This window comes from Coloeus monedula (genome assembly GCF_965178545.1).
Source record: "Coloeus monedula genome assembly, chromosome: 10".
Lineage (NCBI taxonomy): Eukaryota > Metazoa > Chordata > Aves > Passeriformes > Corvidae > Coloeus > Coloeus monedula.
Genome location: NC_138790.1, coordinates 22,132,954 through 22,148,054, shown reverse-complemented (window position 1 = coordinate 22,148,054; position 15,101 = coordinate 22,132,954). Strand labels below are relative to the sequence as shown.

At 48.7% G+C, this 15,101-nt stretch overlaps 1 protein-coding gene across 3 annotated transcripts in view; it reads right to left on the bottom strand.

The window, feature by feature from the left end:
* The window catches only part of TNIK (TRAF2 and NCK interacting kinase), a 151,460-nt gene that overhangs the window by 114,326 nt on the left and 22,033 nt on the right, over nucleotides 1–15,101 (bottom strand). For all 3 annotated transcript variants that reach the window (XM_082288219.1, XM_082288221.1, XM_082288220.1), the window contains exon 2: nucleotides 9,878–9,943. In XM_082288219.1, the coding sequence (XP_082144345.1) occupies nucleotides 9,878–9,943 (66 nt within the window). The remainder of the gene's footprint in view (nucleotides 1–9,877; nucleotides 9,944–15,101) is intronic.

Below are 15,101 nucleotides of genomic sequence, written 5' to 3'. Positions count from 1 at the left end.
CCAGGAGGAGCATCTCCTCCAGTGACAGCAGCACATCACACTAATGGGTCTTGCCCAGCCAAGGTGCTTCTGCCTCTCCATCCTTAGTGGCCACTGAGAGCTAACAAAGCCAGCACAGCTTCCAGACCAGGCATGTGGGCAGCTTTGTAAAATTAACTACAGGCATCTGATACCCAATTTGGTCCTTTACAAAACTCTCTCCCTTCCATCCTTCCAGGGCTCCCATTTTTAAACATAGTGGACTGGATTACCTCCCTGTCCCTTTTTGCTCCTGCACATTCCAGGTCATTTCAAGTATCATTTTTTGTCAGGTTCAGCTTTACAGTGGGGTTAAAAAATAAAGAAAAAAACAAAGGTGTGCAGAAGGCTGTTCATTTTGGAAACTCACTGCCAGGGGTCACAAACATCCCCGTAAATATTAGAAACTGGAGCAAAGCAGCATCCCTTCCACTCCAGGGTGCTCCTCCTGCTGACACTGGGTGACTCTTGGTGAAACCCCCCAACCTCACAAATGAAATAGCCCAACAAAGGAGGAGGTTCCTACAGCCTCCAGGTCCAACCACCACAACAAATTAGAGATTCACAGCAAGACAAAGCCCACCATCCCCCATCCAGCCCTTAAATTTTTCATCCTCTTGCAGACCTGTGGGCCACTTCTGAGTCTCCTGGATGCATCCCACCACAGCCTCTCTGCTGGGAAAACCAAGGTGACACATGGAAAAGGAGCATTTACCAACTCCTCTTTAAGAGCACTGCCCTGCTCCAGAGGAGAGAAAAAAAACCTTGGGGAGGGAAGTCTGAGAATACCAGCAATGCCTGGGACATCAGTGCACAGGTGTGTAGCCCAGCCCAAGGCAGATAACTGTGTGAGCACACGGGCTGGGATGCTCCACACCCAAGGGCGAGCACTGGGCACAGGGAGAGGTGACTATGGCACCTCACAGGACTCTCTGGGCTGGATCACCACAGCTTGTGCTAACAACAGCTCAGGTTCCCCCACATCCCTCTCCAGCTGAGAGCAGCACTGTCTGCAGCCCCAAACTCCTTCACAGCTACCTACACATGAGCTGAGGTGGGCTGGGGGACAAGGGGATGTGAGGATGGACCTGGGCCTTTACCCACACACTTCCATGTGCACATTTCAACACAAGAATGTAAGACACCTAAAGACACACCAAAAAATTTGAAGACTTAAACAAAACCAAAAAAAATTTACACCAATCTGCCATTCTTATGCAAGAAGAGGAAAAAATCCCACAACATTTGGAAGCAGGCTGTGTTTGCTTGGCGCTTTCCATCTTTAGGTAATTAGTGTAAAGGGCTTCCCAGGTAAACCTAAGAATAAACAGCAGATTTCAAGAGAGACACCATTCTCTCTGCAGTGAGCCTTCAAAGCATAACCAGGAGAAGCTGCAGAGCTCCAGCTGGCTCCCTGTAGGCATTGCTTGCCTCTGAGTCCTCAGGGTCAGCCACAAGTCAAGCTGCATCAAAATTGGGAATGACATAAAAAAATGACAAGCAAGAAATGTCTCTGAAGACAAACACCACAGCATTCACAAACGCTTCAAATGCACAGCCTGGACCAACAGCCTGCTGCTCCTCCCATCCCCTTCTCTAAGCTTTCTAAAAAGTGCCTTCCTAGCTGAGAGTGGCACCTTCAGAGCTGGGAGGAACAAAACACCTCCCGGCTCCAAAACCTACTTTTCAGTGCTTCTCTCGGTTGTTTTCCTCAGCTGACCTAGTAGCAGCTGCTGTACTTGCTCCGCTGGGAATCAGCCTTGCTCCCAGCCTTCTGTTTCCAAAATGTTGCTGCAGGGGCACCTAGCCTCCCCATCGCCTCATAGATGGATTTCCAGTGCTGGTGCCACCCAGCAGCTCCCAGCTCTGCCCCCCCAGACCACACCAGCATTGCAGTTTCTGATGATATCGAGAAAGGGGGTAAAGACAGGGATGGGAAAGGAAAGATGGAAAGGAGAAGAGAGGAGTCATTCAGCAAAGGTCACTGGAGAAGTCCAGAGCAGTGAGGACCGGGCCCCAGGCTCCCTGCGCACTGCACCCGGCTCTAATTCACCAGAAGAGCCTGTTACTTCTTAAATACAATATCCAAGTTTGCAACTGCAAAAAGCAGCAGGTACCAGCTTCTGCTGAGAGCAAGAAGCTCCTCACCTGCGCCCTGCAGCCCGGGGCTACCATTAGAGGGATATAAACTAACAGCAAACAGTTTTTGTAACCCACCCGAGCCTTACAGCACGCACATCTCATCCACCAGTCACAGCCACACCCTAGTAAAATACTGCTGGTAAGATCCTAGAGCGAGCAGAGCTATGGGAGCTTCAGCAGACAAGAAGCCACCCCTCCCAAAACAGAGAGCGATGCTTTCACATGTAATAACCCAAATTCTAAAAGCTGGCTCTTTTCTAAACACCTGTCCCACACTCACCCCCAGCTCTCACTTTTAAGTGTCCTCACAAAAGATCTGAGAAAAGACAAGTCTGAGTTCCCAGTCCAGCCATTCCTCTGGGACAGGAGAAGGTGGCACTGGACACGGTGCTTGCTCCTGTTATCTGCAAAGCAGCTGCTTGCACTGTGCACCTTCTAATGCCCACAAGTCAAGGAGAGGGCTCTCCCTCTGTCCCTATCCATGCCTGGCACCCACACAAACACGTTCCCCATGCTTTGCAGCAGCACTGACTGCACTTGGCATCTTTAAAAGCAGCTTTTTTAACCCTAAGACATCGCAGATATTTCTTTTGTCCTGCAAAACTGTGCAGTATTTACAGAATCAGAGCATCCAGCAATACAAGAGAGACTGGACAAATGTCACTCCACAGATGCATCAGTCTGCTCCTGACCTTCACCCTGCCCTTTCCCTTCACAAACTCTGCAGGGAGGGAAAGGGAACAGAGATTTAAAGGGAGCAATGCAGAAACATTTTAAATCACCTTTTATAACCTGCATTCTCTGGGACTGAAAAAGCACCTTTCCCTTCCATTATTCAGTAAGCAGCAAAGCTAATGTGACATATTGGTGCGTAGGTGTGTGGGGGCTGGTTTCTTGTGGGGGGAGGGAGGGCTGAGGGCTCGCTCTGTGTTTCAGAGAAATGAAGCAGCACAAGATGTACCAGTTGCTCTGGTAACAAAGCTTTTGCCTTTTTTTTTTTTTCTGTAAGAATGAAGCATCACTTTAAGCATTTTTCAGTTCAGACTTCCTTGCCTGCATGGCAAAAACAAATCTGTGTTTCAGAAACACACACACTCCATTTGAGTCAGCATGGAAAGGACCTTCTCCTCCAGAGCTACGATAACACTGTGGGGAAGCTGAAAAAATTGAGATCACCCGTTTTCCTTCTGATAAGGCTACAGGAGTTATCACACACACCAGTACTCCAGCCCAGCCCCTTCCTGTCACCCAGTAAGAGCTCATAAAAGCCCAGCACCACCTGCAAGCTGGTGCCTGTGGAAGCAGCAGAGACCCCAGCCCTGGTGAGCATCCCCACACGGCAGCACCACTATCCTCTCTTCCAGCACACGGAGCCATCCCAGTGGAAACAATGGCTTAATATTTAATACTGTGCTTGTAATACAGAAGGATTATAAAGCAGCTTGTAAGTCTTGTAAATCCATTCACACCCACACAGACCATCCCTGACCTTGAAGGTGACATGTGGCCGGTGCCCGCCCACAAGGGTCTGTGTCTGGATGTGGATGTGAGTGGTCCAGCCAACCCCAAAACCATCTCTGTGGAAGGAAGAGCCTAGGACAGGGCAGGGTGGGCACACACAAAGTGCTCCCCTGCCTCAGTCCCTGGAGCAGGCTCTGAGTGCAGCACTAAACCACGGGGAAAGCCAGGGAGCTTCCCAAACCAGAGGGACCAACCCCTCATGTGCAGTGACCATGAGAGCATGAGGAAGGATGGCTACACACATTCACACACGTGTGGTTACACTCAGCCTGCCCTGTGCCCTGCAGCAAAAGTAACCTCTGAAGAGCTTGAAAACACAAAAAAGGACCCAAAGCTGAGGATACAACACCAGAACCACCAACGCTGCTCAAGTCACACCCAACTTCACACCATCACAGTTCATCTGAGAAACAAGAAGGTGGGAAAAGAGAAATGCTCACAGTGCACCTTCAAATGCAATAGCTGGCTGTCTAGGGTTAGAGCTGCTTGTTTAGACTGCAGCATGATGGGGCTCTGAATTCCTTCAGCAGCCTGGGGATGGGGGCACCAGGTGCCCTTGGTGTGCTCAGCAGCAGCACCCAGCACCACAGGCCAGGCGCTGGGACAAGGGTGGTCTGCAGGCACCGGTGTGCACACATTCAGTCTGGCCTCTCAAGCAAGGCACAGCAGTCAGTCTGCAGCTGTAAAAGCTGTGTATATAGACTACAGTTAATTCTTTACAGCAACAATCCCCAGGAAATATTAATTGTGTGCGGCATGGTAGCTTCTTCCACACAGATAAAGCAACAGTGATTAATTATCGAGCTATTGACCATCAGCCTTTCAGAAAGGGAGACAATAAACCAACTGATGATTAAAGACAATTACTGTCATTCTTGACTCAGGCTAATTATCTGAACTCCTGATAATGACCCAGGAACCTGGAGAGTTTCTGTTCTCACCAGGGCTGATGCAAGGGCCCAGCACTTGATCAGCAGCAGCCAGACTGAGACAGATGTCAGGCAGGCTGAACACAGCAGAGACCCCACTCCATTTTCTCATATCCACCCTCAAAAATAAGTTAAAGGAAAAAGGAGTCTTCTAAAAGCCCTTTTTAAAGATGTTTACCTGCTACCCCCCCAACCTGCACTGGTGGAATGCCTGGGGATGCCAGGAGGAAAGATGCCACTGTGCATGGAGTGCACAAACAGCACCCAGGAGCACAGGACACGTTACCCTCCTCCTCTGGCATCTACGTAAAGTCCAGGACAACATTATCAAACACAGGCTTGTGCCTGGGACATTCTCACAGTCTCAGGGACCAAACCACCCCAGCAGTCCTGCTGCTCCCAGCTCTCCAGCAACAGGTGACCTTGGATTTCAAATATTTTATTCACTTTCTCATACCCACATACCTCAACATCTCCATCTACTGGGTCAAACCTGGGCATTTGCCTTCAGGTGGATCAGCCCTGGCTTCCGGCAAATACCAGCTGGAAAAAAAATACATCCTCACGAAAGACCTTGGGATGCATTTCCTCAACCTTTCCCCCTGTGTACCCCAGACAGACACACACACACACAGAGTACAACAAAGAGCAATTACAAAAACCATGGTTTTTTCAAACAGCTGCCTCACTTGCGCTGGCAGAGGACATGGACAGCCTGAGAGTGCTCCACTGCCCTGGGTGGCTCCTAGGGGTGATTCCCCTGCCCTGCCCCATCACGTGGTGATGGTAAAGGAGCTCCTTGGAGGGCCACAGCTGACACTGGCGGCACGTGGATCCCACACACTCTAAACTAGAGCACCGACTATTGCTGCGTAATAGCTTGGTGATTATATGGCATTTACCAGATAATTAAACAATCAATAGTTATTGTGCAGTTACAGAGGTGCCCACAAACTCTATCTTGTTCCCTGTGAAATAAAACCGTGCTGAAGCTGTAAATGGAGACCCACATCCCCAGGGCACAAGGCAAAGCAGTATTTGGCATTAATGACCACTGTCCTCCTGGTACAGCTGGCAAGAAACACGTGAGTATGTAATCTCAACATCATTTACTTCAATGTTGTAAAATACACGAGATGAGAGGTACAAAGGTTACCATCTGATCTACTTCCTGATTTTTTTTCTCACTACTGCAAAGGCATCAAAATCCCTCTTGGCTGACACCATCCATGGGCCACTGTCTGAATGGCCATAGCTAAGCCCATAAGAACACTGGGGGATTGCTCTGGTTTTCCACTTACTCAGTGCACAGTAAGTAGCCTACCACATGGGTCCCCAAGCTTTGCAACCATCTATTGAACAGGTATTTCTGAGTAACCCAGTGTCCTTTGACTTTGAACCCATGTATTTATTGGTGCTGGACACACCACCGGTTGTGGCCCTGATCTATCCAGGCAATCTTAGCACACACGGTATTTTAAGGAGTATTTGTTTGCTCTCATGCAGAGTAGAAATAAACAGTAATAGTAATGTTCTGGGACATAAAAGCAGCGTTTCCTCACAATTTAGATAATGCTCTGAAGGGTTTTATTGAGTTTTGTGTTTAGAGTTTTGCTTTCAGCCATCAGCTATAAACCAGTGAGGCAAAGGTTCAATTCCCCAAGTCCAACTCGTTGTATTCCTCATAGTCATTCCTTAAACACCTATAACAAAAATAAAATCCAAGGACACAAAAATTCACTACTACCGCAATGTCTGGCACAGAAGCTAGCAAGCTCTCAGTCTTTCTGCAAAACCAGTTTACAATCTGTAACATAAGATGCAGGATTATTAGAAAATAAAGAAAAGCTTCTGATTCAATTAGATAAATTATCACCAGTGTGGTCCCTCATTAAAATAAAAATCGAGCTATTCACAAGAGATTGTTAAGCAGCGAACAAGGAATGTTATTTCTCTCTGCATTTTTCCAAAGCAAAAAGCTTGTGGTTGGGGTTAGAGAAGTGAGAGCAGAGTAGGTTGCTGCCGAGGGCTCCTGCAGTGCCCAGGTGTCACTGGGGTATGGCCAGAGCTGGGAAGAACCAAAGGGACATTTTAACCTGCTGTCCTGAGCAAAGAAAGACCTTTACTTGAAAACACAGAGGTCAAACCAAATCAGTTGCCATGCCTTGAGCACAAGGCTCACAGAACAAGGCTTTGATTCACAGAAGCACTGTGAACCACCTGAAAGGGATCTTCAAACCATGGCCCAGAATGCAGGATCCAAGTAGCAGCTGCATCCCGGTGCGCACACTCTGGCAGTGGGTGCCCTCCTTCTGGGAGCTCTCAAGGTGCGCCAGGCTTGGCCAACATGGCTCTCCTCCTCTGAGCAAGGAGAAAGGCACATGGTGTGGCAGGGGCTGGCTCCATGAATCCCTGCTCTCTGAGGGCTCCTGTAACACTCCTCAGGCTCCCCATCCTGCTGGGCTGTGAGATCGTTCAGCTGTCAGAACAACATAACCATGCCCTTTATCCCATGGGATCAGTGGGAAGTTTGCACCTTGCACATTTTCCCCCCAGGTCCTGGGCAGGCCAGCTGGCTACCACCAGGACACCTGTAGTCTCCAGCACAAACGTGGCCATGCAGCAGTGTTAGACCTGGCTGCTATATCAGATTTTCTAGGGGAAACATCAGGACTGCAGTCCTGTTCTGGCAGTCTTGCAGCACACAGACATAAAATGTTATCCCCTGCCTGGAACAAACATCTCACTTCTGCCTCTTCCCAACAGGAAAGTTGCTTTTCTTGCTTCAGAGAGGGACCAGCCATGAGAAGGGGAGGTGATGCTCACCAGGTGACTGCTCCTAGCTGAGAGCACAGGGGTTGGACATGCAGAGCTTGGGCTGGCACCCAGCACCAGAACCTAAAAACACAACCAGAGGCACACACAGCCTCTAGGAGGGCAGCAATGGTGCACCTCAGGTAACACAGCACAGGGGGGTGGGTCACCACCCCTACAGGGATTTAACAGATGTGGCACTTAGGTACATGGTTGAGGGGTGGGCTTGGCATTGCTGGGTTACTGTCTGGACTCAGTGTTAAAGACCTTTTCCAAACTAAATGATTCTGTAAGCAGTCCAGCCCTGCCTGAGAGGGATTTGGAAATGGCAGTGGAACAACCATCTAATTACAGAGGACACTGCTCCTAGGTATGGATCACTTCTAAGGGCTGATTTAGAATGGAGCCAGAAGGTCTGTGTGTCTTGAAAGTTGATCCATTTGTTTTGCTGCAAGAGATAAATACAGCGGTGGTATCTGGAGAAAAAGAATTGCAGAGATCTTATTTCCGTGCTGGGTTTTAGGGTGGGACACCATAAACAGTTATGTATGTTTTATATCAAAGTCTCCTTTTGTTTATAGAGTGTGTGCTACTCTCGGACTTCAGTTTAAGAGAGCTGTGAAGTCAAGCTTAGCCTAAGCTCATACCTCAATACTTACTAATTTGGTTTGGACAGCAACGTTCTCCCCTCCACCCCCGGCACCATCCCGTCTGGCACCGGCACCACGTGAATCACACTGAGGACAATCCGGTTACTTCAGCAAGTTAAAAACAGTTAGGAGGAGGATTTTCCCCTTGTACAACATGGGAAAAAGGAACACAGAAACGTTCAGCCTACACTCGGGACATTTCTGGGTGGTTTTTATCTCCTTTGAGGTAACACACAGACTCACGGAAAGAATCGAACCCAGCAAGAGGAAATCCGATCAGCTGAGCCACACAACCAGCAGCACCAGCTTATTTCCCTTTTCTGCTCTCCACAAAAACATGATGCTTTGAAAAGGCCATTACAGGCACATAGTTTCCACAGATTGTTAGAAATATGAACCAGTTAAAATTAGGTCACCTTCCACCGTTATTTTAGCAGCTGAGAAGAAAAACAGTTCAGAAGGGAGCTCCCGTGGCAGGGAGCACATGGTGGGAAAACAATGAATACCAGAGGGGAAGGCTCCCTGGAATATAACCTTGATAAAAACAGCTTTGGGGTGGGGCAGTTTTTCCTTTGTTTTTGGGCTTTTTTTAAAATCTATTCCAGTTCAAAAATTCACACATTTAAAACTCCAGAAGTTCCAGTTCATCTTCAGTTCACTTCAATCCCTTGATCCTTCTACTGACAGGATTAGTCCACAGCAGCAGGAGGATGGGGAACATTGGTTCTTTAAACACTATTCTCTTCAGCAGGGGCAGCTTGCTGTCTTTTAGAGCACGACAGGCAAGAGCTGCGTCTCCAAAGCCACAGAGCAGGAGCACATGAGTATGTTCCTTTCTACAGTCAAAATGAAACATGGGCATGACGGGTAAACAGGATCCCTGTGTGCCCACACACGCATGAGTACATGTGTATACAGCACTTGTGCCCACACGTACAGGAGTTTCTTGGAGAATGAGGCCCAGGGGAGGTACTGACTCCCAACAGAACCAAAACAGTTGGCAAATTCCTCATGCAACCATGACAAGAAACATCTCCCCACCATACATAAGCACAGAAACCCCAGACTTTGAAATAATTCAATCCCACCCCAAATGCACAAGAATCATCAATAAAAAGACCCCACCAAGACGACAAAATCTGGAAATCCCCCAAGCTAAGATGTGTTTGGGACAGGTGATATAATATAGTAGAGGTGGGCATTTTAAATATTCTTGTAAAGAAGTTCATGCTTTTAAAATCCTGCTCTCCACTATCCCTTCACTATTCTCATCTGGATTGCTGCTTCTAGATGTTTAGAAAAACTTAAAGCAATCCTACTGCCTGTAACAGGCACTTCAATAAAAACATTTTAATAGTGTTTTTAATCCTGTAGCAGGTTTCTGCCAGTGGAAAGGACGGCAGCCAGCCCACGTGCAAGCAGAGCACTAGACTGTAGCAAACTCATTTGGCAGCCTATTGCAGCCGTAAACTCAGCTCTTAGAGGAGATCGAGATTTAGCTATTAAAGCACAGACTTTTCACTCCCTCCTCATCATCTAATCAATAAAAAGCAACTGGGGGGAAAGGGGGGAAAAAAAAAGGCAATTCATTTTCTTGTGACAGTTTCAGAACTAATGTGAATTGCTTATTATAAGAGCTCTGTGTGCTACACAGTACTTGCACACAAGACCAAAAGGCCAGAGTTCAGCAGGGCTTCTTGTCAGGTCTGGAATGGTCAAAGCCTAGTCAGGGTGATGTGCTGGGATGCTCCATGCTCAACACACAGCCAAGGCAAACAGGATCGCTTCAGCTGGAACTCTTACCTTATAGACCTGCCCGTAGGTACCATTGCCAACGAGCTCCACCAATTCAAAGATTCCTGCAGGATCCTAGGAGAAAAGAAAAAAAATATTTAATAAACAATATTTATAGACTTCTGAAAAAAATAAACATTCAGTGAAGATCAACATTTGTCTGACAAGGGATTTGAGGGGTTTAAGGTTTTCAGGCAGACCAGGGATGGGAATTACAGGAAGCGTGGCACTGTCGCGGTGATGGCGCTGTGTGGGCACCCCCAGCACTCTGGGCAGCACAGACCTGCCCAGGGCTGCCCACCTCCAGCACCTGGGCTGGGAGATGCCAGGCAGGTGCCTGTGAGGGAGCATCCACCTGTTTGACTGTCATCTGCTCGATGTATGAACACTCAGTGTATGCTTTAAGTACAACAGCAAACATTCGCCATTAAAACTTAGATTTTCTCATGCATCTGCTTTGGAATAAAACAAGCTAACCGACAGGATGTCATTCTGGGCCTCAAAGCAGGGCTTTCCAGGTCTATCCCTGAGGTCCGCAGCACTAGTGTTACTTGGTCTAAAGGCCATTTCTGGTTTGGTTCATCCTGGCTGTTGACATCCTGGCTTGTCAACTGAGACGAGCAAATATAGGGCAATGCTATATGAGGACACAATACCTTGTGAGGGTGGCAACAAAACCCCAAACCCTGTCCCCAGATCCCCCTCCACTTGGCATGTCCCCAGCCAGGGGAGGTGCAGTCACACACACATGTGCACCCACCAGCACAGTCCAAAGATGATACGAGCAGTAAGGCACGAGGGAGGGTGGGGAAAGAAAGACAGAAAGAAAGAAAGACAGAAAGAAAGAAAGAAAGACAGAAAGAAAGAAAGAAAGAAAGAAAGAAAGACAGAAAGAAAGAAAGAAAGAAAGAAAGACAGAAAGACAGAAAGAAAGACAGAAAGACAGAAAGACAGAAAGACAGAATAACCAGTGTTGCTATTTTCTCCTCTTGGTGGGTTTTCCCCTTCCAGAAGCTTTATTTACACTCTCCCGCTCCTCCTCCTTTTTCTGTACTCATCACTCCAATTCTGGAGAGCACAATCCCCTTGGAAGACGGCGGATGTGGAGACATCCTGACATCCCTGGGGTCTGTGTGTCCCTGAGCCCACCCAGCCAAGGAGTGACTTGCTTCCCACACCACCACTCATCCTCATCCTCCCTGCTGGGGTTTGAGTCACTTGAGCTGTTGGATGTCTTGGCATCCCAGCAAGCCCAGCTGCAATCCAAGGGGATGCAGACAGGTCAGTTACCAGCTCCAACAGGCCAAGGAGGATCAGCCAGCAGCACTCCTGGGGAGAGAGGAGATGGACACTCACCACCCCGTTACGGACACAGAGGTTTCATTCATTACAAAGCCGCATGAACTCAAGATGCTTCTGGGTCCAAAAGTCAAACACTGGATCTTTGTGAGCAGCTGAGAAGCAAGGTTGAACCCAGTAATAATGCCACAAAAGTGAATTAATCTGAGTTCTGATGTGACTTTCCACCCAGCCAGGAACACGTGCTGCCGTGGAGCTGCTGGGGTTTGGCACAGCTCCGTGACAAGGTGACAGCAACCCCTCTGATCATTCAGAAATGCCACATCCCGCTTCTGCCTGTTCCTCCATCATATATGAGCAGCTTCCTCAGGCTGCCCAGGAAGCCCTGGGGTACTCCAGGGTGGGCACCCCATTCAGCCTTCAGTGGGACAATCTGCAGCAAAGGGCAGGGAAGCTGTGCCGGAGGAGGCTTGGAGACCACCGAGGACACATCTGTCCTGGTGCAAACACACCTTCCTCTGGACACTGGGGGCAGACACAGGTGAAGCTGCAGCACAACAGGTTTCCAGCATGCAGCATCTCAGATGGGTGTGTATAGCCTGTGGGTTTTGCTGCCTTGGTACCAGGCAGGGGAATGCAAGGAATGGATGGGAAAGGGAACCGACTCACCGGGTTTCCACACTGGGTGAGGAGGCGGGGGAGGGGGAAACATGGCAGCAGCTGCTGTTTATTTTTTGAGTTTCTTTCCTAAGGGTTGTTCTCTGCAGTGCTGAAACAACTCAGAAAGAGGCTTTTCCACTGCTACAAGTATATCTATTTTTGAATATTCACTAGGAGATTAAGGCAGAAGAAAGCCATGCCTAGGGCATATGCTTAGGAGGTTTGGAGAAACACCCAGGGATGCAGCTGGCCATTTCTGATAAAAAGAACTCCTTTTTGCAATATGTTTTCCAATCTCTTTCCACAAATCCCCAAACGAAAGAGCACCCTATCCCACCATCCCAGGCTCACTGCTCTAATGTGTGCAAACGTCACACTTGTGGCTCCAACAGGTTTGCCTGAGTCCATCCATCACTTGTTTGTAGACCTGCCTGCCCCACATCTGCTTCTGCTGCCACTGTGCCCAGGGCAGCTTTGTGCCAGCCAGGGGCAGCTCTGTGCCAGGAGGGCTTTCCCCCATCACTCCCATCACCCACATCTTCCACTCCAGCTCCCAACCAGCCGGGCATTTTCTCTGCTGCCATGTCCCCTCTCCATCCTGTTTCTCCCTGCATTTTTCCAGAAGCATTGCCAAGGTAACTGGGCATCTGTCAGCACAGCCAGGAGTGACACTGCTCCCCTGACTGCTGCCACCTCAGCACAGCCAACACTCTGGGAGCACCAGCAATGTCAGGGAGCAGAGGGGGCTGATATCTCCTCCCAGCCACGCTGCCCTCCTCAGCCTGCCTTCTTCCCATGCAGCAGGCAGTCAAAGGTAAAAGCTTCTCCCCAGGAGCCACCATTAGGACCCAGGAATAACATGCTATTAATGGCCTTTCCAGAAAATACACGGCAAAGGATCGGGCAGGCAAGGAAAAAAATACTGCTTCCCACTGGCCTCCCCTGGACTGATTCATAGACAGAAAAGAGATTTGCATCTTAATGGTTGCTGGGGAATAGGCTGTCCCTGGTACCAGGGGCACATCCTGCACATCCCACAAAGCCCCTGCTGAGATGCTTCAGGAGGGTACCAGAGAGCAGCGACAGCAGCTTGGGCAGGCTGGAGTGGGCAGCGAGGGAGAAAAATAAAGAGGCACACAGCATGGGTGATGTTAGCTAGGGGAAAAAGAAATCCACCCTGCAGAGCCCCAACCAGGACCAATCCAGGCCAAGCAGGGAATAATCTCAGACCAAATATAGCCTGTGCTGCAGATCAAGGCTCACAGCAGCACTGGGCTGCACTTGGCTGGGGGTGGCTGCAAAGCTCATCCCACACAGCTGCTTCCAGCCCGGCACCTACCACCTTCTGCAGATGCCCCCTCCTTGATCCAGGAGGGACACACAGATGATAAGCCTGCAGCAGTCCCCTCTTCCCACACCCCAAAATGCCTTCACAAGAGTTGTATCTAACTGAAAACATCTGCATTGAATAACAAGCCCACAAATAAAAGGAAAAAATGGGGTGAGCTGTTAGTTTAGGCAAACCCACAAATAATTTTCAGCTCTAGGTTAGCTTCACTCTAACTAGAAAAGGATTTGTACAGCTGTAGTAGCACCAGGACTTTGCCAAGAGCCCTTAAACTAAGGTAGGGTCCTGCCCTCCTCCCCGCTACTGCTACTCAGAACTTGTGCCAGAAGACACAGGAGCAAGCTCAGGCTCTCCATAAAGTATGGTCTCCATAAAGCAACAAAACACTCAACAGGACTTTTCAGCTGCTCATGGGATGGGAAATGTTTCACAGAGTAGCACCTGTGGCAAGGGTTGTGCAGACCCAGCGTCCCTCCAGGCAGAGATGGGTTGGGACCTGAGCTCTCTTGTGCCAGGATATGATCATGCTGCCACAGCTACAGCCAGTACAGGCTCAAATTCAAGTGGGAAATCGTTACGTTTCTACTAATCTCTCAGGAAAATCAGTGGTACTAAAGTTTCAGTGGCTAAAACCAGTCTGAGACACATAAAAACACAGAGGCATCCCCCTTTCCAGCAGTATCATGGGTAAAGAAAAAAAAGAAGTCCACTTTATTTCAATAAACACTTTTGAAACTGGTGCATTATCAGAAAAGGGACTTCTGTGTGTGGATGATAAAGCAGGATGTATTCAAATTTCAGTAACAGAACATGCCTCCCTTTTGAAGACTTATCAGCATGAAGCACACAGTGGGGCTCGTGGGTTCCTGGGTAAAACTGCTCCCTTCTGCCTAACCCAGACCCCCCCACAGAACTAAAGCTGAAAGATGTCCTTGCCTACACCACGATGTCTCAACAAGTCCAAGGCACAAAAGAGCCAACACTTTGCTTGAGGAGACTATTCAGAGAGCAATATCCACACCCAGGGCTAAGTCACCTACAGGCCAAGGGCTGCAGGTGTGTCTTAGTGCTGGCTACAGTGACTGCTGAGTGAGCAGAACACAAGTTAGCCATCTTTAAATATGGCCAGGCAGGTGTCCATAAACACAGGAAATATCTACACACAGCCTGTACACCAAATCTGCTTGTTTTCCTTGAAGGAGACTCATTTTTCTCCCTTCTAGCCTTCTACAAAAAGGATGTAACAGGAAGGGTTACATGAGGAGACAGTGGAAAGATGCTCAGGAGAGGGGAACCCAGGGGCACACCAATTAAACCACGATTGCTGTGGATGTGCACGAGGGGAAATCAGAGATTGGAGCCTCTGTAATCATTGTGCACTTAGTCCCCCAATTCTAGCAGCTAATGACAACTTCCAGCCAAAAATCATGGAGCTCTCCAGTCATTAAGCAAATGTTACAACCCTAGAGAAGGAAAACGCACTGTGTAACTGGAGGCAGCGCAGTTACGGGTCAGTAGCAGAGGAGTGTCCCCAGGCACGAATCAGCTAAAGCAGCTCTGTGGCATCAGAAGAGTTTTTTTAATCTCCACCAAGATATAAAGCCTGTGCAACTAATGCTCCCAAGCATCAGGATATTATGAGCCTCTGCCTTACATCTCCATAATGAAACAGCCTCAACAAGAGCTCCCAGAAAAACCAAGGGCTTACAAAGGCCATTTACTCATCACCCTCAACACGAGACCCAGGGAGCTCTGTCTATGTGCAGGTGCCTCTGCCTAGACGAGTCCTGGGAGTTGCAAGGAGAAATTTTGGCACTGGGAAGCACCACAGGGTCATTCTTCACAAGAAGTTGGCTCTTGTAAACTAATGGCAATGCCATGGCACCCAGACAGCCCAGGAGAGCCATAATCCCACCTGGCATCACA